Genomic DNA, 23,914 nt, shown 5'->3' on the forward strand with positions numbered 1-23,914 from the left:
CACAAGTTCTTGATGCAGTAAATCATTCAACAAATGCAATGCTATTCGACAATGCTACAAAACTGTTGTGGGATGGTGAAGTTAAGCGGGATTATGTTTTCTTGTTCCTAACAGATGCAGCATCGTACATGATAAAAGCCACAAAAGGCCTTAAGATTCTGTATCCAAAAATGGTGCATTGAACTTGCTTAGTTCACAGTTTGCATAGAGTTGCGGAGGGGATACGACTTAATTTTCCCGATGTGGACAAATTGATATCGAATGTCAAAAAGATATTTGTCAAGGTGCCATTGAGAGTGAAACAATTTAAAGAACTAGCACCTTCCATCCCACTTCCTGCCCAACTAATACTTAGCCAGTGGGCACGTGGCTGAATGCAGGTGAGTATTACTGCGAGAACTACGAAGACATAAAGAAAATTGTGTTGACATTTGACAGCACTGATGCATCTTCAATCAAAATTGTACAGGAATTGTTTTCCAGCAGTTTGCTGGGTGATTTGGTTTACATAAAATCAAAATTATGGAGGTATCGCAAAATAAATTTCTCGCTTGAAAGCAACTGGTCTAGAGTTACATGAAACTGGAACTGGTGAAAAACGTAGAATACGAAGTAGGGTGAGCAAGAGGCAGTGCAGCGGTTTCCATAAAGGACAAACTTACGAAAGTGCTGGATGGAAATTATGGATTTTCAACAATGTGCAAAATTAGTGACATTTTAAACGGTTGTAAAGCTGTTTTAGATGAAGACAACCAACAATTAGAGTGCAATAACTTCACCCTTTTTAAATATGCTCCCATAACATCTTGTGATGTTGAACAAAGCTTCTCACGATACAAAACTATTCTGACTGACAACTGGAGAAGATTCTTCTTCGAGAATTTGAAGATGCAGATGATAATATACTGTAATGCTGCCATAAATGGAGAATGAAAATAAGTATGTAATACATAGAACTTTATTTTATTGTAATTATGAGAGGTATTTGTTTATCCAAAGTTAGCTTAACACGGGTTATTGTTCTTTACAGGAACAAGAATTGTGAATAACAGAAGAAAATACCTAGGAGTATATCTAAACTCCAAACTTTTTTGGGGAGAGCAAGTTGATAATGTTATGGGTAAAGCATGGACGGCACTTCACTTTATTATGAGAATCTTGAAAAAGGCTAGCCCCAAATCAAGGGAAATAGCGTCTCTAACATTAGTGCGACCATTAATGGAATACGGAACTACATGTTGGGATCCCTATAGAACATATCAGATAAATTTCTTAGAAAGAATCCAGTATAGGGCAGCTAAATTTGTTAAAGGTAAAAGAGAAAACAAAAATGATACGATAAAAGAACTTAAATGAGAAACATTGGAAAACAGACACAGAAAAACTAGAATAACATCACTGTATAGAGCACATCTAGGTCAAAAGGCATGGGTAGACATAACGGCTCAGTTAGAGAAGCCAACGTCCAATGATAGGAACGATCATGATTTTAAAATCAAATGTAGGAAACAGAAAAAGGATGTAGAAAATTCTCATTTTTAAATAGAACTATAAATGAGTGGAATGACCTACCTGCAGAGGTCTTTGAGGGCTGTCCTTCCTTAAGGGGATTCAAGAATAACTTAAAAAGTTGTGTATAAAGTGTAAATTAAAATTAAGGTGACATGTATTTATTTAGCCTGACGAGTTACTCCCTTGTTTTGAATTGTAAATTATTTAAAAATATCTTGTAAGAGGGTCTTAGACTAGAAGGGCCTTATTCATAGACATTCTTAGCGCAGGCTTCTGGTGGATGATCAGCGAACTAACATTTTTCGTGTTCATAAACCAGTGTTAGCGATATGATATGATATGAATCCCGTACAAGTAACCAGTCGATAGCCAGGGCTAGTTTAGCACACTTGTAGCGCGGGCTAGCAAAATGTTTATGAATAGCACCCGAAATGTTTAGTTTAAATGTAGTTCTGTTTTATAAGTATGAATAAGGTTGTAATTGTTTGTCTTAAACTGTTGTATCAGTCAAGTGTGGCAAGTCAGTGAAATTATGGTTTTACAGTGCAGTGAATAGTTTCGATCAGTGAAAATTTATAGTGGCAGTGAAATGTGTTATATAGTGTCAGTGAAATGTGTCACAGTGCCAGTACAGTGAGTGAGATGAGAGTAAAGTGAAAGATTATCATCAGTACCAATGTGAAACTTATGTAGGGCCTATACATATGTAGGATGTAATGTAAAATTAGGGTCACTTATAATTAGGTTATTTTATGTATTATTATTAATTATAATTATTGTGATTGTTTATATTGTGTGTACCACTGTCACTGGGTGCTTGCCCACTTGCAGTGTAAATAAATACTACATACAAAATTGCTCTCTACTGTATATAGAAGCAAACCATTACAAGGAAAAATGAAACTTGTGTTTTAATGTTAAAATAATGTGATTCAAATAATTGGGCAATTACATATATTAATTAAATTTGAATCTATTATGTCTTTTTTTCGGTCGTATTTAGCTATTTTTAAGGTCATATTTGCTTGCATATTTCCCACTTTTCTAGGTCATAAACATCCAAACCATACTAATAACATAAAAGTATGAACTTCAGGAGTATAAATATATTCATATCACATAAATGTATGAACTTAAATAGTCATCTGTTCCTCATACAGTTAAACTTGTCAATAGCGAACACATCTTGGAACTTGAAAAATGTCCCAGACTGGGAAGTCTCCACTACTGCGAAAATAACATAACATAAAACTACAGTACTTTGACTCATGTCTTACCATTATTTCTTTTGAATTTATTAATAATTATGATAGTTTGAATATACAATGTTTTATACAGTCATTCTTATATTACAAAATTCTGAATTTTGTGGAATATTTTACATAATGGAAAAAAGTCCTAAGTTCACAATTTGACTGAAACATTTAATATTGAAGCTGCATTTTCAATTTTAAAGAAATATGCAATTTTTGTGTGTTTCCTTGTCGATTTCAGAATTCTATTTCCTAGACACATTTCTACATCAGAAATAAGTGAAGTCATTTCACTATAAAATAATTTTTCATCTTGCTCATCTGTTTTATTGCAACCCCATCCATTACGGAACGTAACAGCTTTGGTTGAGGAAGCATTGAATTGGACAACTGTTCTGCCGTGAGTGTAGAAGTGTGTGATAAGAAGTTCTGAATGACATGAAAAACACATTGTTCTAAGGTCTAAGAAATTACGATTAGAGTTACCAGATGACTGACAACGTTGCTAGCATGTCTTGGGTCTGTTATTGAGAAGTTTTTGAGTGTAAGGTATATTTATATAGCTGTCTGTGCTATTGAGCATGTAGGCACACAATAACATCACAGTAAATCTAGCGAGTTCTATTCCTGATGGAGTCATGTATTTTCTCAATTGATCTTATCCTCCTGGTCTGGGGTTTACTCAACCTCTAATAGAAATGTGTAGACCTACCAGCGATATTTCCTTGAGTGTAAAAGCACTTAAGCTTGTTTCGTTCAATTGTGTGAACTATATATATGATGATTGCCCAAGTCCAACAGGCAGCTATACCGTATCCACTCTTAAAGTGATCCGCGCCAAAACAAACCCATGTAACCAGCTCCTGTTTCACTGGTTATGACACCGAAGAACACTGCATAAGCAATACGCGCATGAAAAAAGTAGATCCCTTCACTGAATTAAAAATATGTCCCCTGAATATACTTGTTATTCTTCCGTAATTGAAATAATAATATCCAAAACATAGAAATGATTATAAAATGTATCTAATCACTCTGAGATCAATAATTACAATTTAAAATGTTAAATGTTATGTTCTATTTAACGACGCTCGCAACTGCAGAGGTTATATCAGCGTCACCGGATGTGCCGGAATTTTGTCCCACAGGAGTTCTTTTACATGCCAGTAAATCTACTGACATGAGCCTGTCGCATTTAAGCACACTTAAATGCCATCGACCTGGCCCAGGATCGAACCCGCAACCTTGGGCATAGGAGGCCAACGCTATATCAACTCGCCAACCAGATCAACTACAATTTAAAATAGTTTATTACATATGCATGACACATTTGAGGGTGGCAGCACTTCAGTCGCTTCTGATGCAACAAAATGGCTGAAGGTGTTGAGTCTTCTGTTGCTGTGTCGCCAACTAAATTTGTAAAACATAAGTCAGCAAACCTTTGACTAGTGGCCAAAAAACAGTTATTTTAATTGTATTTCACAAGTTCAGTGAAAAATATCCAGAACTTCCGATAAAAGAGATAGTGAATTTAGCGTCTGAGTTTACCGGTGTGTCGTGTACAAGCATTAATAGTGCTCGGAAAGAAAAAAACAAAAACTGGTAAGGTTGTAACTCCCGGTAAATTTTATTCATAACTCTTTAAAAGAGTACATGAATTTAAACGCACAATGAAAAAGATATGAATAACATTGACAACAATCACTTCAAATTTAATCAACCGTCTGCCAACGGAAAAAGGACAGTTTTTCAATAATAGTGTCACAATGCAATCATAGCACTTTTTTCAATGTTATAACCTCTCACCTTGTATATAATATAGCCTACTGTATAACTGATGCTTAAACTACTAATTGTTCTACTAAAACTTACTAACTTGTTATTAGACTAATACTATTAATAGTAACTAATTTTATATAGAGCATGTATTTGTATTTTACTTCGTTTATTACGCTAATATACTGCATACCGTACTTATATCACATGCCATAATTATGTACTTCACACATGCTCCCTGTCAATGTGACAGTAATTGCGGCGCGAATGGCGGAAGGATACAGTTGGGGTTTGTTTATGTTAGGATCACTTTAAGAGTGGATGGACTTTAAAGAGGCATTCGTGCATCCAATACTGACAGGTGGACCATCCTGCCTCAGCCCTGACAGTTAGGTCCCATTCTCAAACGAGTAGCCTGATAAGCCCCAGGGCCTGAAGCCAAAAATCCTTTCTATGTCAGCATCAAAAACCTGTATCGCCCTCAAAATTTTACCAACTATTGCAGACAATGGATGGAATGAGGGGAAAGTGGAATGTGTTGGTGGAATGCTACAGAGAGAAATGTGTATCCCGAGAAAAGACCATCAGTAACATCTGCTTTGTCCACAACAAATTCCAATGTAAACTGGTTGGGGATCGAACCCAGACTGTCTGGATGGAAGTATAGTCTGCAATTACTTGAGCCACAGACGTGACTGAGCATGCAGGAATGTTATTTCAATTGTCATCAGTATCAAGTGTGTACAAGTAAGAGCCTTAGGATACGAACACATTGATGATGGTTGACTAGCTGGTAGAGTAGCTGGTAGCGGTAATGGGGAAATGAATTGCTAGAATCATATGACATCACACACGTTGACTCATGGATGGTCGCTTTAATGCTAGCTTTCCAACAAGCGGAAGCTCCAAAGATGATTTCAGTCATTCTTTCAAGCTTGCAACGCAAGTCTTGGCGTGGAGTAGATAGATATTGGAGAAGTGGTCTGTGGACCAGATGTCAATGATGACTTTTGTAATTAGTAGGGACGACTTTTATTAATTATTTGTGCCACTTAACTCAAGTATTCGTGCTTTTTAATTTACACAAATTTGTATTTTATTTTAAACTACACCCGTTTGGTTTAGTCTCGACTTTAATTTGACGTAACTGGGTAACCAGTAAAGATTTTGAGCAGTGATAACTTTTAAAATGAATTTCCATTCTTATTCAACATTTTTCTCACTTTGATCTCCCATCTATCGTGAAAAACAAAAAAAGTTTGCCGCTTACCATAAATTTTTTATTTTGAACAGATCACTTCAAAGTTAATACTTTTTTTCTCACTTTTAAAAACAATATTTTGATTTCGAATTTTTTTCTATGCTTCCCTTGGACATTGACCTATCAATAAAAGAAATGCAGCGCGACTGTTTGAATATCATAGATGCTATGACATGATAATGTTAAACGGAGCGGGGAATATCATTCTTGGCTCCTCAGACTATCAGCTAGCAGCCTGTCAAGCTCCGGCTTGTGCATACCTCGTGTCACGCGTGGCAGGAATCCTGTGTCAGTAGTTGTAAAGTTTTAAACACTGCACACAATGAATGTAGAAAAACTGATTGTGCGTGTGTTCAAAAGATCTGCCATATGGAATCAGGTTCATCCTTATTGAATTGTACAGTATTTACCTCAGTGTGATGCGTGGCAGGAATCCAGTGTCAGTAGTTGTAAAGTTTTAAACACTGCACACAATGAATGTAGAAAAACTGATTGTGCGTGTGTTCAAAAGACCTGCCATATGGAATCAGGTTCATCCTTATTGAATTGTACAGTATTTACCTCAGTGTGATACAAGCCATTCTTCCTGCAAAATAGGATTCTCGTGGCAATTTTCAAGTCTTCCCTATGGAATCTTTAGTTAAATTGAGAAGATAATCGAAAGTTTCCATTTTCATTCTCAGGTAGCTAAAGAATTTTTCTGGAAAGTTCTGCACATTTTTAAAAAGATGATGATATTCACCAAATGCAACCCTTTCATTATTTATAGGGTGAACAGAACACTCAAGAAGAGGAGTTTTTAAATATTAACCACTTTGATCCTGCACTGTCTAGTAAATCAAATTCGTCCTCACTACTTGAATCCACTGGGATATCAAGTCTACACAGATTTCAAGCAGGTGACCTAATCAGCTGAGAGTCAGCTGAGAGATTAAAGCAGCCTGTAAACAAGCTCCACTTTGTGCACTGCAAGCTTCCTTGTCTTTCATATCACTGATAGCGAGCCTGCTAGCTTTAAAGCTAGGCACCAATGTGTTCGTAACTTCCTTGTGTCCTATGGGATGTCATGGCCTATAATGGAGATAGGCTTTATTTTCCCATAAGAGCACTAGTAATTCTGCAGTGAAATATCATTTTGTCCATATTTGACAAATGTCTGTTAAGAGAAGTTTCACTATATATGTTTCCCATATTGACAAAACTAAATAATTGCAAATGACTTAGTTCATTAAAATGAAATGGTTCCAATATTAGGTACTTTCAGGCATGTATATCACACACATAAGAAGTCAATTCTTATCTATAAATAAGAGAGTTTCTAAATTCAAACACACTAATTCTGGACATTGATGAAAATCTGTTTATGAATTATTGGTTTAATAATAATATACAAAATAACTAGGTAATTATGCTATAATTAAAAAAATTAGCAGGAGTGGTGATAATCTGAAAATATTACATACCCTTCTGCGCCTCACAGGAGCAGGAAGAGGAACTGTATTTGGGTTTGTCACTTTGGCTTCCTTTATTAAGGCACTTGGTCCAGGAGACGCCATTTCCTCCAGCAATGGAGCCTCACTATCACTCTGAAAATTTTAAATAGCATGAATATTATGAAAGAAATGTATGGAGATATATTCCTTAGCAGTGACAAAATAAAAAATGAATGAAAACCTTTGAGTACCACTTTATTTTTAAGTTGACAGGGCCTTTAAGAGAAGTTTCAAATTATATGTCTTCCCTACTAAAAAAAACAAAACAAATGCAAATGACTTCGTTCATTATAATGAAATGGTTCCAATATTAGAGACTCTCGCAGATGTGTATACCACGCAATTATGGAGTCAATTTTATCTATAAATAAAGAGTTTCTAAATTCAAGCACAGTAATTATTGACACTGATGAAAATCTGTTTATGAATTATTGGTTTATTAATAACATGCAAAATATTACTAGGTTATTACACTACTCCCTATCCTGAAATTATTACATACCCTTCTGTTGCTTGAAGGAGCAGCAAGAGGAACCGTATTCGGTTTCTTTACTTTCGCCTCTTTTATTAAGGCGCTTGGTCCAGGAGATGCCATTTCCTCCAGCAATGGAGCCTCGCTATCGCTCTGAAAAATTTCAAATATCAAGAATATTATAAATATATGTACGGAGATATATTCCTTAAGAATGACAAAATAAAAATGAATGGATGCTGCTACCAATACTGCCGCACCACTGCCACCACTGCCGCTGCCGCCGCCACAGCCACCGCTCCCCCATCCCCACCACCTTAATGTATGTTACATTGTTTTTTTCGTTTCCAGCATATATTAAAATCTTAATAATACATCCACCCCAGCTTGAGTTTCTGGTTGATATGTATATCTATTATTAGACAGTAGCCTCACATCTCACTTGAGAATATGTATCAGAACAATTGTTTATATATACATTTTAAGTCTGATTAGTGAAATATGTTACTAGACACCGATGCATGTAATGGAGGGGGAAAGGAACTGAACACACTATTCCATTATCTCCTCGCTAAGTTTTCTCATGAGTGGTGCCTGATGCCTTATGAGTGTCACTTACTGACTGTACGGGGCAGACGTTGATGACCTAAACATCTACTGAAAATGATCATTAAAATGCCCTTAAACTAATTGAAAAATTACATAAAATTAAAAGAAAATGTCATTTTAAATATTATTCACCGTACTCGCACCACAATGTGTTTAAATCAGGGGTGGTCCTTGTCAGTGCCTTCATTCTACGTCTCCTCCTCCTGCCGTGCTTCATTTTTGTTACCAGATCTTTCAGATGAGGGAGTGTGAATGACAAAACAAATTGTGGGTGCAGTGTGCATTCTTGCAATCTTTGTGTTAAAAATACTGTCTACTACAGTAGACATCCCTTCCGAACCATGTTGAGGACACAACGTCCAGTCCAGGACATGGTGAAAGTTTCCCCCCTTCCAAACATAAATTCTAAAGACACCCTCGTACCGACAAAAGAACAGTAGCGGTCAAAGTTCTCACTTAAAGTAAGCTGCTGTCAAACATTTTATATTACTTCTGTTGTGTCAAGTGACGCCTTCAGTGGAATGAGGGATGGACTTTAGAGTCTGTTCCAAACTATAAAACTCAAATTTCACAGTTATTCAGTAGGTAATTGCTACTGATCTATTTGCTTAGAAAATGATTTAATGACCTATCAGTAAAGAAGAAAGTAAAATGCATTCCAAACGATCTAAAAGTTCTTCACAGTATTAAAAATGACCATAAAAGCCGAAAAATTATAAAAAAAAACTATTAGTTCAAAAACGTCAAAAAATGCAAAAAATGCGATATAAGAAAATAGTTGTTTATGTTGATATTAACATACAAAGGATTTCTATATTAATAGACATCTTCCTAATGTGAAAAATAAGAAGATGACTTTTCATCAACATCCGCCCCCTACTTATGAGTTTCCAACCTGCCTTCGAACAAGTGACTAAAGTGCATGAAAAATTACAATTGCTATTAATGTGGTAACACGTGATTAATTAGGATTGGACAGAATTTTTTTAACACTGTTATCACAATGTCATCCCTCAAAGAAGTTGGCAGAGCAAATTGCCGTCGAAATTGTATGAAATGAGCTGGTATATTCCCTCGAGCACCTGTGAGCAAGCCAAATACCTCAACATGAATTAAGGTATATTTTAGCTTGAAATAGTTGACTGTAAGCTCATAGATCGACTTCTTCTCGGTTGACTGATTAATCCTAATTCAAAACGTATCATGGGGTCCACAATGATGTCCTGTTTAGTGTCAGCATTGTACGCTAAAATATCAACTCGTCTCATTGACCCATTTTCAGCTAGTCAAGAGATTTCTTCTTCTACTATCCAGCCCTTATTTCTTAACGTGGCAGCAATTTTGGATCTTATAAGATATGTCTAGAGTTTCTCAAGAGCAATCCCTGTTCACAGAATCCCAAGACATGTGCTAAAGTTTCGATCTCTGGGCAGCCATGACTGCACCAGGTACCGTCAAGAGATCTGTCAGGAATGGAACAAACAGCTGCTAAATTTGCTGTCATTTTCAGACTAGATATCCATTCACTAGTCGAAAGCCCTTTCATGTTAGCAATTAAACTGTTGGCGGCTGTAACTTCACTGTACATCTCAACACCTTTTCCCTGTCCTGAAAGGGTCTTCCATGATTCATAGTCACGATTCAAAATTCTTCTCGAAAATTTAGAATTGTAGCTTTAGTAAAGTCTTCAGGAAAAGACAGACAGAGGGAATCACACAACGATTTGAGTTCAACATCTGCCTCATCATATTAACCTGCATATTATCTGCTCTGATTAATGATAGACAGATGTTACAATGTTGAAGAAAAGCTTCCCACGAAGCGTGTATTAACTGAAGTCCTTCTAACTTTTTACTAGCGTACAGCATGCTATTTGGAATATTAGTCAGGAGGAAAAGCATTTCTTTAACAGAGCTTCGAAGGATCTTATCAACATCTTCCAAAAAACTTCGAGATAATTTATGTAAAGGAGCCATTTGCAGGGGATATATGAGTTTGAGCCAGATATATTGATTAACAATATTAAGTTTTTGATCAGGCCACAACATAAGTGCCAATACTAAAAATTCAAGATCCTGACGAAGGGAAACTATCAATTCTTCAGAATTAAACTGCAGTTCATCATTGAAAGTTATTCCTAAATATTTTATTGTGTCTTCTAGTTCAATGGCCTTTATATATGAGTCATGGTGAAGAAACAAATCCTTTTCAAGTAGCTTTCCTTTATGAATATTAATTAACGCTGATTTCTGAACAATGAGCTGTAGGCCAATATTTTGAAGTAAAGAAGCAAGAGCTCTTGTGCTGCATTCATGGATTTACCAACGACAACTAGATCATCTGCAAAGGCTGATACAGTAAGACTGTCTAAATCTGAATTAATTTGGAAACCATATTGGTCAATGATATATTTTTCTGTCAGTTCTTTAATAATGAAATCAATGGATAAATTAAAAAGGAGAGGGGACAATGAAGATCCTTGAAAAACCCCTCTTTTAAGTTCGATACGATCAGACTTTGAACCTGAAGAATGGATGGTAGTGAAGTTTCTTTTGGTTAAAGTTTTTATTAACTTGTGAAGGCGAGTTGGTAAAGGCTGCGTGTTAAGTGTTTGTTCTAGAGTTCAAAACCCACGTTATCAAAAGCCTGAGTTATATCCAACATGACGATATTAAGATCATTCTTATCTTGCTTAGCTTGTCATAAACAACCATCAACTAACGAAATATTGATGTAAGTACATGGTTGACTGACGAAACCCCATTGGTTCTCATCGAAAAGGACGAATTGTATCATTTTTACATCAATAACTCTCTCAATTAATCGTCTAACAACAGAACATATAGAAGTCAGTCTCCAGTTGGAAGGATTGCATCGCTCTCCTTTCCCCTTGTAGATTAAAATACTTCTAGGATCTCTCATTCCATCAGGCACGACATTCCAGTCCATCATAATTTTCAAAATTGTACTGAAGCACAATTGGTCCACTACTATTCTTAATAGCAATAAATGACCTTCCTAAATTCATTAAAGCTATAACAATTATGTATGTTAATGACACTACATTCTTATGTTCTAGCTCTGCTCTGAATGAATTATATGCTCTAACCAATGATATTCTATCACAGATGGCTTTGCATTTCTCAAAATTATTTAAGATGTACCTACTTCTCGTTCTTTCAGTCAATAATTCGGTATGCTTTAATTTTCTGGGGAAATGGTAGCAAAATTGGGAGTGTCTGGATTTTGCAAAAGAAAGCCATTAGAATTCTATGTCAATCAAACTATCTTGAACAATGTCGACCACTTTTCAAACAACCACAGATATGAACCATCATAAATTTATATATATATATATATATATATATATATATATATATATATATATATATATAAACGACCTAAACATATAGACAATTACTCATTAGTAGCCAATATACATGATCATGAAATTATAAATAGTGAACAAATTAATATTCCATACTGTAGATTACATAAAACTAGTACAAATTCTTCTGTCATGGGAATAAAATTATATAATAAGTTTCCCAGTCAATATTATAAGTTACCAACCAAGAGTTTCAAAACTAAACTTTATAATTGAAGAGTCCACTGCAAGAATGATGGATTTCACTTTCTTGTCGAAAATGAACCAAGACTGTCAATGCATACCTTAAGATATGTAGAATCATAGAGAGTTATGTGGCATTAACACTGATAGTCATTGTCCAGTAATGATCGGAAAATCACAGTTAAACTTTGAGTGCTAAGCATTTCAAACTTTCAATTGCTTCTCTTGCAAGATGCATTCCAAATGACATCCATCATTCTTGCAGTGGACTCTTCAATTGGCTTTTAATTAAACCTTTCTACTCTGTAGATGAGTTTAACATAAATTCATACGAAATTTTTTTTTAATAAATAAAGTTATTTACATTTAGTTACAAATAATACATTAAGAGTGAAGTGTTTTCATTAATTTTTAGAGTTTCAAAATGTTTTGTGTTTTCATTCTAATTAAACTTTACTGTTTTCAATTATATGTGCATTTTCAAATGTATGTTTTTTTTTCCCCCTTCTGTATTGTGATAAAGCCTATCACTGTATGTTTAATGGTTTAATAAATTGAATTGTATTGAATATTAACTTAGCAATTTTAGAAACATTTGAATGTCATTCTGTTCAAAGACGTTGTTCCACATCTAAAATATTTGATACTCTGTCTCTCAAATTCAGATTCTGTAGTAAAGTTTTTGTTTCAGAGAACACCTCAATTATTATTTTTTTCTGGGAGAGAAGTAAAGCCGAATGTCCTATATCTCATATACTGTAGTTTGCTGTATGTAAAATAATCTTCCAATATTTTAAAAATTGAGATTACAAGAAAATCCCCAAAAGAGTTTTGAATAATATGTCTGCAGTTCCCACTTCCAGGTACACATTGCATCTGTTGACTAACTCTTCATGGCACATTTTGGTGTCCAAAAATAGAAACAACACAAAATTTCGTAACGAGTCATCACCAGACAGCGGATTTTCGGTCCTGATACCGAATGTTAAATGTATGTGAGGTGCAGGGAGATCATTGAACTCACTGCTATGTTCCCTCCATATGCCAAGGGATGTGATGTCTTGTTGCTGTGTAGGAACCGAAAATCCACAGTCTGGTCATCACAGTCCCAAAATTTCAGTGGTGCTGTGAAACTGATCGATACATGAATGTGTACAATTGGAGGAGGAAGAATTCCACCATAGAGGCTACTTGTATACCTCTGGCATGTCAAATACAGGAGCTCAGATATTTCACTCATAAATTATGTTGCTTACCTCTCTGGAAGCTCTACGAGTGTGCTGCTGGTATGAACGTGCATGCTTCGCCATTGCACGGAGCTCCTTGGGATAGGGAGTAGGAGCGCGTACAAGATGTCCTGTCTCATCAGATTCAGCATCTGCTGAAAATCTGATGTGTGGACGCTCAGGTGCCTTATACAAATGTCTAGGATTACTTTCCAAGTCAGTCTTATCAGTAGTACTTCCTGTTAACAAACAAGTAAAAAATTAACGGACTACTTCATTAAAGTCAAAGTTTACAAAATTGAAGGCAATATCTGAATTCTCGACATATATGTGAAAAATATTTTTTTCTGCCAATATTTTACTTCCATAATATAACATAATAAGTGAAGTATTGGCTGAATATTTACAGCATTAGATTTCCATTTGAAGATCTGGGTTTAAATTTCAGCGAGTCAAAGTGAAATTTGTGGTGAACAAAGATGTTCTTTATGGTAGGTTTTCATGTGATACACCTGTTTCCCCTGCAAACATTCTATTATTCCCCCATCCCCACTAAAATAATAATGATAGTAGTGGTGGTAATAATAATAATAATAATAATAATAATAATAATAATAATAATAATAATAATAATAATAAAAACCACTTTTAGATTTCAGAGACTACTAATAATGAGGTGGCAGTTGACGAGTATAATCACTCAAAGAAAATAATGATACAATGATAATGCCACTGCCAAAAACCAAATTCTTCACCACTTAACCACTATGCTTCACCATGTCTTTCACATTTAATTACATGTTTGATCCAGCCACATATACACTCAGAAAAAAAAGAGAGAGAGAGACGGCAATAGAGATATATATATATATATATATATATATATATATATATATATATATACATATATTTCCTTAGGCTGAATGGCATCTAAGATTGTGGCAAGGTTCGCTCTCCAATACTTGGCCCTTGAAGTGAATGAAACCAGAGCTCAAGGATGCATTGCAGTAGTGCTGGTCTGTGAACCTCTTTAGAATAAGTACAGTGAGGGACATAATTGTTGAGTGAGCAAAAATGTTTGAAGATCTGTAGTGTGTGTTTTTTTAGCAGGTTATTTTACGACGCTTTATCAACATCTTAGGTTATTTAACGTCTGAATGAGATGAAGGTGATAATGCCGGTGAAATGAGTCCAAGGTCCAGCACCGAAAGTTACCCAGCATTTGCTCATATTAGGTTCAGGGAAAACCCCAGAAGAAACCTCAACCAGTTAACTTTCCCCAACCGGGAATCGATATATTGAATAAGCAGGTGTGGACAGCCGATAAGGGGTGGTCTTCCAGCTTGGAGGTTGGGCGAAGGGCTAACAACTCATCACCGTAAAAACAGCTTGTTACGAAGCCTTACAGTAAGCCTCTGAATGGGACGGATTCTCTGGCACGACCACAGCAAAGGAATAAAGTTATGAGATTTGGAACTTGGAACATAACTTGTCTTTATAGAACAGGTGGGGTAACATTAGTAACAAAAGAACTAGCTAGATATAGAATAGACTTCGTGGAAGTACAAAAGGTTAGGTTAGATGGAAAATAACATTAAATCCAGACGTTTGAGATGGATAGGGCATGTAGTACGTATGGGCGAATCCAGAAATGCATACAGAGTGTTAGTTGGGAGGCCTGAGGGAAAAAGACCTTTGGGGAGGCCGAGACGTAGATGGGAGGATAATATTAAAATGGATTTGAGGGAGGTGGGATATGATGATAGAGACTGAATTAATCTTGCACAGGATAGGGACTGATGGTGGGCTTATGTGAGGACAACAATGAACCTGCGGGTTCCTTAAAAGCCATTTGTATGTATGTATGTATGTATGTGGACATAAAAGGGTCAGAAAATAGTGAAGAGAAAAACGAACTGTTATAGCACAAAGTAACGACTAGTGATAAGAATTATAGGAAAAGATAGTATGATACTAGTTAAAAATGGAAGAAAAGGTAGAGGAATGAATACACAGTCTAGTAAAATAAATAGATTCATGTTACTAAATGATAATGAAGAATAGATTTGGAAAATGAATATTACTTAGGAAAGAAATAGGTGATAAGTTTGTGATTGGTATAAAGCAATGACTAAGCATAAAAACTATATTTCAAGAGCAGGAAGGGAAGTATAAATGTGACGTTTGGATAATAAGAGAGAATAAAAATTGTAGTTATGAAATTTAGGTATAATAGTGTGTTCCATAAGAAAGTGTTTATGTATTAAATGTAATTGTGGCACTTTATGCAAAATTGTGAGGTTCACATTACACGAATGTATTGCTGTATTGCTGACATGAAATATAACATACATATACATACATATGTGATGCTCAAGACTAATCTGGAGTTCACAAGAGCTTCATATCAACACAAAGCTGCGCACCTTCATCACTAATGCTAAATCTATCTTGCTGTATGGCTGTGACATGTGGAAGACGACAAAACTACTGAACAGCAGCCTTCAGACGTTTATCAACAAGTGCTGAGGGATATCCCGAAGATATTGTACCTGCAAGCCATCTTGAATGAGGAGTTGTGCAACAGGACAAACCAAACAACTACTGACATTCAGTTATGCTGTATGAAATGGGAAAGGATTGGTCACATGCTATATTGCGATGAAAACAACATTACCAGACAAAACTGAGAATGAAATCCGCAAAGCACGAGATGTAGAGACAAACCACAGAACATCCGGTAGAAGAGCACAGAAACAGAAAGCAATGAGATGTTCAGGAAAGACCTGACAAGAGATCAAAACTAGGCTTAGAAAAGAGTTCTATGGCAGAAGTTCGCAGATTTCCTATGCTCCATTTAGGAGATACAGGAAATGGTGAAAATGGTGAATATACATCCTTCAGTTCCTTGTTTGATTGTCAATGTTGCCAAGACTGTTTCATTACAACACAATTGAAAGGAGTACACCCACTCCACTCCACTACTTTCTCCGAAAACTTACAACTTGTCCACATAAATCTAAGGGTCCTAGTAGACTGAGGAGCATTCACTCATTGGATCAGAAGACGCAACAAGCTCTCTAGTACTGAGATATCTCCTCTACCTCTTCGAAATTCATTTATCATCAAAGTGACTTCCCCTTGCCCTACCCGTTCCCTGGAATTCCTCCTGTAATTGACTATCACTGGTAAAGTCTGGTAAGACTCGATAGAAAAGGCTTCCTCCTTCTCCACTACCGTGGTAGCTAATATCAGGCAGAGACGCCTGTAACCTTGATACGTAAGTCTAATATTCATCTACAGAGCCATAATTTAGCCAAGCTTGCTTTTAGCGGCACAGTTATACAGCAAAGCAGAGCATACCTGCCCACGAATGGGTAGCAATAAGTACAGTATGCAAGGACAGCTACAAACAAGATAAGATAGTCAAGAAACATGCTGTGGTGATGGTCAGTTTTCTTGGCATGTGAGTGCATGAGTCATGGTGCAGAAATTTAATACAGAACAAAGAGTTTTCATTTGTTGTAACTTTATAAAAAATGAATCACCTGTTCAGTGTCATAGAACAGTGTTTTCCAATTGGTGGTCTGTGGACCCCTGGGGATCAGTGGTACTAATTTAGGGAGTCCATGGCATTATTTATATCTCATAATTTATAACCTACTCAGTTTTGCAAAAAATCGCTGCAAAATTTTTCCTCCAGATAACCAATGCACTCCTGTATGCAAAAGTGATGAAGTACGACTATTTCTGAGTGATACTAAATTTCCATGTGATGAGTTGAATAACTTCTCTTGGTTGTCTATGGCAACTTACTTAGCAGATATTGTTACGTTCTTGAACACATTCAATTTGAGTCTTCAAGGTAGTGGTATGAATATTTTTGACTTGGAGACAGAATTGAGGCAGAAATTATAAAAAATACGACTGTGGGCAAGTCGAGTTGAAGATGGTAGTCTCAGCACCTTCCCAACATTGAAGTCATTTCTGAAGTCCACTGATGAATTACCACAAGAAGTTCAACATGTCATCGTTGAGCCATCTGAATGATTTAGAAACTAGCTTCAGAGATTACTTCCCTCCATTATATTTTGAACTCATGGATAAAAAAATTCTTTCGAGTATGGTGTGATACAGTTAAAAAAACTGTCTGAGGAGGACCAAGCTAAACTTGATGTTACTTGTAATGGCTCATTTAAAGTACACTTGATCAGTTTTGGGTGAAGGTATTTTCTGAGTATAACAAAATAGGCGAAAAAGCATTGAAACACCTAGTTCCATTTTGCAGCACACATTTTTGTGAACAAACATTTTCAATACTTTGTTAATATTGCTATCTACCTCTCAACTACTACTTCTACGTAGATACCAAAATTTAAAGGTGTAGGGTTCGTAGCTTGCTTTAAAAATAAAAAGGAGGTTCACAACTCTGCAGCAATTGGGAACCACTGTCATAGAGCAATTTGGGAATGTATTCCTGAGGTTGATTCATCTAACAGACATACAGTTCATAAAACAGTCAATAAATTTAAAACTGCATTGCATATGGGAAAAAATCGAAAACGTCACGTTTTAACAGAGGAAAAGCTTGATGATACTGATGCTTGATGAGAGTATTCAATACAAATGTCTCTAAGTTGGACCAGCAAGCAGAAGTCGGCTATGATGCACCACATAAAGCCATAAAAATGAATGAAATTTCGTCCACACAAAATTACATAAGTGTAAGCGTTGGAGGACAGGGACCCAAAGATGACAGTTAATACGTGTCAGCAATTTAAACCCATAATTAGTGTTTTTCAGTGGCGAAGTATGGTTTTATATGTATGGCCATCCAAATAATCAGTACTGATCAACACAAAATTCAAGAATCATGCACCATAGTCTGTTACATGATTCTGAGGTTGGAGTGTGTTGTGCTGTGAATGCTATTAGAATAATTGGATCTGTTTTAATTCCCCCCCCCCCCCACGAAACAATTAATGCTGCCCAGTACATATCTGTAATTTTGGAAAAGTTTTTCCTCACATGGCTGCAGTTTCAACATTTGGCACCATGAAATACGAACTTTTTTGTATATATGGGTATTTATTCATTTATCCGGCAGTGTGTGTGTTTGTGTGTGTGTGTTTTATTGAACAACATGCTCCGCTACAGAGTAATACTACATATGTATACAGAGTAACACTATATGTGGTGTGGTGTGATGTGTCTGTGTGTGTTTGTGTGCACAGTTGCATCCATGTCTCTCTCTCTTTCTCTATATATATAATATTTCAATACCATTTTCTGTAACATAAACATAACAAATCTAGTTACTTGAAGAACTATAAATTTTACATACCTTTTAAGTATATTTCTTGTGAACTCTGTGGTAATAAGAAATTCACACAGACAGTTTGACCAGTTACTCTATCCACATCTTTTTGTAAGGTTGTTAAAGGTGTGCTCTGATTATTAGACAGCCACAGAGCTGTCAGACCAGTAAGATTTAATATGGATACTGGCAAATTGCGAAGTAAATTCCCACTTAAGTTTATCATCCTTAAATTTTGGAGATGCCCTATTTCTGCAGGAACTTCTTGCAATTTATTGCTTTGAAGGCTTAAAATAGTCAAGCCGGTGCAACTACCAATCTCTGAAAATTAAATGTAAAATTAACAGTTGTTCATATAATCTACCATTATACTGAACCTATTCATGGAGTTCCATAATTTCCATACCTGGCGGTATTTCTTCCAACATATTATCATCTGCATTTAACATGTTCAGCTTTCTCAGCAAGCCAACTGATGGTGGCAAAGTTTCCAAATTATTCTGGCTTACTATCAATTCCTCCAGGTTACCTAACTTGCCGATCATATTTGGCAGTGAATTTAGCTGGTTGTCATACAACTTTAAAGTCACTAATTCTTTCAAATCTCCAATTGTTTCCGGTATTTCCTGAAATATTTGTGATATTTATGTCAATTGTAACACAAATTCAACTTGCATTAAAAAATAAAATATTTTCATACACAAAAATATAAAAATTATTGAAATATTATAATAAAACTTACTTGAATTTCATTTGATGGAACTGTTAAATCAATTAATCTTGTGCACAATCCTATTTCAGGGGCAATCCAGTTTATGTTGTTGCTTGATGCGTCAAAGTGAATCATTTTTTTCAGGTTTCCTATAAACTGTAGGAAAACAAGAAAGTAAGAATTAGTGTTGATAAATTATTAAGAAGCCAGCAATTTTACTTAAACATTAATTTTCTTTGTCTATGTTATATCGACTTGGAAGCCAATGCAGTGTAAGGGAGGATACAGACTTACACATTCTATACGAAATAATTTTCAAAACTTTCTCAGCATTCTGTAAATATTAATACTATATTCAAAAAACAAAGAAATAAAATAAGAGATTAACTGCAGATGATTCTCACAATTACATTTGTTAAGGATGAGTTGTTTTGGTAGTGAAACTTGGAAAGCAACTTCCTAAGATGGCCCATATTTGAACAAAACTTTTATATAAAATAAAATAAAGTGAATATCGACTTTAAAAAAAAACACGCACGCACGCACACCCCCCCCCCCCACGCGTGCGAGGGAGAGTCAAAAAGTAACCTTAATAATTGGTCTGTGGAGAAACTTCCGGGCTTATACCGTGTTGTCTTGCTGCTAGTGGCAGACGTTTCGATCTCTGTGTTGTGGTCATCCTCAGAGCAGTGCTCCTTCACTGCTCTGAGGATGATCATTCAAACACAAACTTCGCGCCTGCCTCTGCAGCATAAATGATCTTATCGGAGACATGCAACTTTCGCTCTGTTGTGAGGGTCCCCTAACAGATGTAAGCATCTGTCTACACTTGGATATTACACTTTGGAGTGTTATAAACATGTCTATATAAGAATTTAGCATTAAAGATAGGGTGTGAAAATTGATTTTTAGCCGGCTAGCTGCTTGAAATTACACACTGTGCAGTGGTGACAACAAAGCTGCTCTTACGAAGCCCTGTGTGCACTCACGAGATCTGATCATTCAGGGAAAGTGTATGTTCAGAGTTGGCCATCGAGGCTAAAAATAATGGCTTCCTGTATTTGCATTTCCACTAGAATTGGATGTGACAGTGATATGGAAGATAATGTGAAGGAGAACTGTAGTCAGAGAAGATTTGCTCTTTGCAAAAAACACACAAGAATCATGTGCAGTAAGTGTTACAAGTTGATCTGCAATTGCAATGCTGATACATACATTCCAACCCAAAAAAGTTAAATAAAGATGCGTGTCAAAAATAATAAATTCAATTGTTTATGTTACATACGATATAAAAAACGTAATTGTGTTGTTTATGTACATCATGTGGTATGCTTGAGGCGACACCCCTCCAAAGAACATACATACTGGACTTTGGGAATAAAACCTTTTTTAAGAGAATATCTAGACCCCCAATGGCACATACCACTGAAAATAACTGAAATGATTTTTTTTAACCTCTCACTGGGAATTGATGGGTTAAAAATAAAGTTTTGAAATACGTACAATGTCTATTTTTAGTACTGAATATGGTAATGTACATTCATCAGTTCATAATTTATTGTAATGCATAATAGCGTAGAAAATACTAAACGTTTTTGTAACCTTATGACAATTTTAAATAGCGGCCATGTGACGTGAAGAGCAGTATAGCCAACGTCGCAACTATGAAGATAAAGTAGCGCTAGATGATCTGAACCTCTTTAACATCTCTCTTTTGCTTATATATACTATCACTTGAATGAAACTTTTACACACTGTAGGAACAGAGGATTTCACACTTTCCTATTTAGACTCATTCAACACCCCTCCAAACGGGAGAGTTCAAGTGGTAAATTTAAAGATATCGTCTCTGTGAATTGTATGCAAGGCCCAAGTGACCACTTACCAATCTCCAGCGAAATAAAGATTAAATTTCTTTAAGCCTTAGTAAAAAATTACTCCTATAGAATTGCATTCTATTATCATACAAAATATGAATATAAGACCTTTACATAACGGGGTTTTCTGTCTATGTTTTCATGCATGAACAATGTAAAGAGTAAACATTATGCGGCATGTGCGATCACGAAAACCACTCACATCTTCATCCGACTCTTAACTTTCGCATGAATGACTTTTTTTTTCTCGCCTAGCCAAAAGTGCTGTTGTTTTGGTATTGCTGGTTATTTGGGTGCCGGATACAAGGGATTTTACTGTATATGTAAAAGTGTACTGTAGTGACCGCAGTGAAAAATAAAAATTGATCTGAAAAATGTTCGTATTTATATAATATTTAGGTTATTAGGTACAGTATTTACAGTTCAAGTGACTATAATAAAAATTATTACTGATTTTGAGATCTTTTTAAATTTTAATTCAGAGAGGTCACTGAGACCTTATGTTCAAGTTAGTGTTACAGAAAACTACGTCCATGGCTGAGGGTTAAGCTGTGCTCTAACATTAGAATTATTACAAGTTCATCAACATAACATTTTAAATGTAAAAAACTTCAAAATTTGAAAAATTCTTACGTTCATTTTTGCTGTGGTAAATTAAAAATCTTTAAAGCATTGGTGATCAATTTAACTCCATAACATCTTTCTCACCTCAGAGTCGGAGATTATGGAGCAATGGTAGAATAAAAATGGCACCTGCTTTGTTCACTACTAATTTTCCTGTTAGTGTCTACAATTGACCTTCTGACGAGTATGTTAAGTGAGGAACTTACTGAAGTTTTCCAGAGAGATCTGTGACAAAAGTTCAGGTGGTTCATGACATAGCAGCCATTAGGCAAGTGGTCCAAGGAACAAAGTATTTTAGCAATCACGGATTTACAACATCCACTTTCTTACATGTGTCAGCAATATAAATTAAACAATATGAAATAACAGTGATACTGCATTGTTAGTCACTGGTTATACACTCCCAACCTTGAACCATCAACCTTACGCATAATATATTTCTTCGTGAGTTTCTGTAATAACAGCATAACGACCAGACGAAGATAATATATGTACCATCATTACTTACTTTCTTATGGCTTTTAAAGAATGCGGAGGTTCACTGCCACCCTAATATAAGCCCACCATCGGTACCTATCCTGTGCAAGATTAATCCAGTCTCTATCATCATATCCCACCTCCCTCAAGTCCACTTAATATTATCCTCTCATCCACATCTCGGCCTCCCCAAAGGACTTTTTCTCTCCGGCCTCCCAACTAACACTCTATATGCATTTATGGATTCGCCCATATATGCTACATGCTCTGCCCATCTCAAGTGTCTGGATTTAATGTTCCTAATCATGTCAGGTGAAGAATACAATGTGTGCAGTTCTGTAACTTCATTCCTCTTAGCCCCAAATACTTTCCTAAGAATTCTATTCTCAAACACTCTTAATCTCTGTATCTCTCTCAAAGTGAGAGTCCAATATGTCCCATCATATACTACTACTACTACTACTACTACTACGATGGCATCACAGCCCAAAGTCAAGCCTTAGACTCCTCAATTTTCTTCCTCCAACTATCCCTGTCCTGTGCTAATCTCCTCCAGGCAGTTGTTCCGAGACAGTCCTGAGAATCGATCGTTACAGCATCTATCCATCTATTTTTGGGTCTTCCAATTGGTCTTTTACCATGTATTTTCCCTTCTAAGATCTTCTTTGGTATTCTGTTTCCTTCCATCCGATAGACATGTCCAGCCCATTCAAGCCTCCTTAATTTGATGAAAGTAACAATATCGAAACTTCTATATAATTTATATAGCTCATTATTATAACGTATTCTCCACTGCACATTTTCTTGCACTGGTCCAAAAATTCTTCTCAGTATTTTGCGTTCAAATATACCTAGTTTAGCTTCTGTCTCCTTAGATAATGTCCAAGTTTCGCTTGCATAACAGAGAATACTTCTAATAATTGTTTTGTATATTTTAAGTTTTGTTTCCTTGTGCACACACTTAGATTGCAATATTGCGCTTAATGCAAAATAGGCCTTATTGGCTGCAGTGATTCGACTCTGTACTTCAATTAATTCGTTATTGTTACTTGTCATTACTGTTCCAAGATATTTAAACTTCTCAGTTTCTTCAAACATGTTTATCGTCAGATTAGGAGGGTTGTATATATTCTGTTTATTTCTTATTTGTGTCATCCGTTTGGTTTTACTTGCATTAATCTGCAACCCGATTTTAGCGGCTCCTTGTTCCAGGTCTTTATACACTTCTTCTATTGCCGTCAACGACCGTCCCATAACATCCAAGTCATCTGCGTATCCTACTATTTGAACGCTTTTGTAAAATAAAGTGCTGTTAGGATCTATACCTGTCTGTGTTATCACCCAATGTAAAGCAAGATTGAAGAGCATTGGTGCTAGAGCATCCCCTTGTTTCAGCCCATTATCAATATTAAATTGTTCTGTTGAACCACCATATATCTTCACTTGAGCCTTGGTTTCTGCCATGGTCATCTTGACGAGTCTGATTATCTTTGGATGTATCCCTTGATGAATCATAATTTTGTATAATCTTTGTCTATTAATGCTGTCATAAGCTGTTCTGAAATCTACAAACAAATGGTATAAGTTGAGATTATACTCCCAGAACTTTTCTGTCATGCCTTTAACAGTGTAAATTTGATCTATGGTCGACCTTCCTGCACAGAAGCCGGATTGGTACTTGCCTATGATATTCTCGTAGTATTTCTCCAATCTTTTCCGGAGAATGTAAGTGAA

The 23,914-nt window shown here is 35.8% G+C and overlaps 1 protein-coding gene across 3 annotated transcripts in view; it reads right to left on the reverse strand.

Annotated features, from left to right (window-relative positions):
- Lap1 (leucine rich repeat containing protein 7 lap1) overlaps positions 1 to 23,914 on the reverse strand; it is a 126,734-nt gene that overhangs the window by 66,590 nt on the left and 36,230 nt on the right. For all 3 annotated transcript variants that reach the window (XM_069838150.1, XM_069838148.1, XM_069838149.1), the window contains 6 exons: positions 19,233 to 19,358; positions 18,897 to 19,116; positions 18,518 to 18,811; positions 13,204 to 13,412; positions 7,798 to 7,920; positions 7,266 to 7,388 (listed from right to left, as the gene is read on the reverse strand). In XM_069838150.1, coding sequence (XP_069694251.1) covers positions 7,266 to 7,388; positions 7,798 to 7,920; positions 13,204 to 13,412; positions 18,518 to 18,811; positions 18,897 to 19,116; positions 19,233 to 19,358 — 1,095 coding nt within the window. The remainder of the gene's footprint in view (positions 1 to 7,265; positions 7,389 to 7,797; positions 7,921 to 13,203; positions 13,413 to 18,517; positions 18,812 to 18,896; positions 19,117 to 19,232; positions 19,359 to 23,914) is intronic.

Source organism: Periplaneta americana, chromosome 10 (genome assembly GCF_040183065.1).
Source record: "Periplaneta americana isolate PAMFEO1 chromosome 10, P.americana_PAMFEO1_priV1, whole genome shotgun sequence".
NCBI classification, from domain to species: domain Eukaryota; kingdom Metazoa; phylum Arthropoda; class Insecta; order Blattodea; family Blattidae; genus Periplaneta; species Periplaneta americana.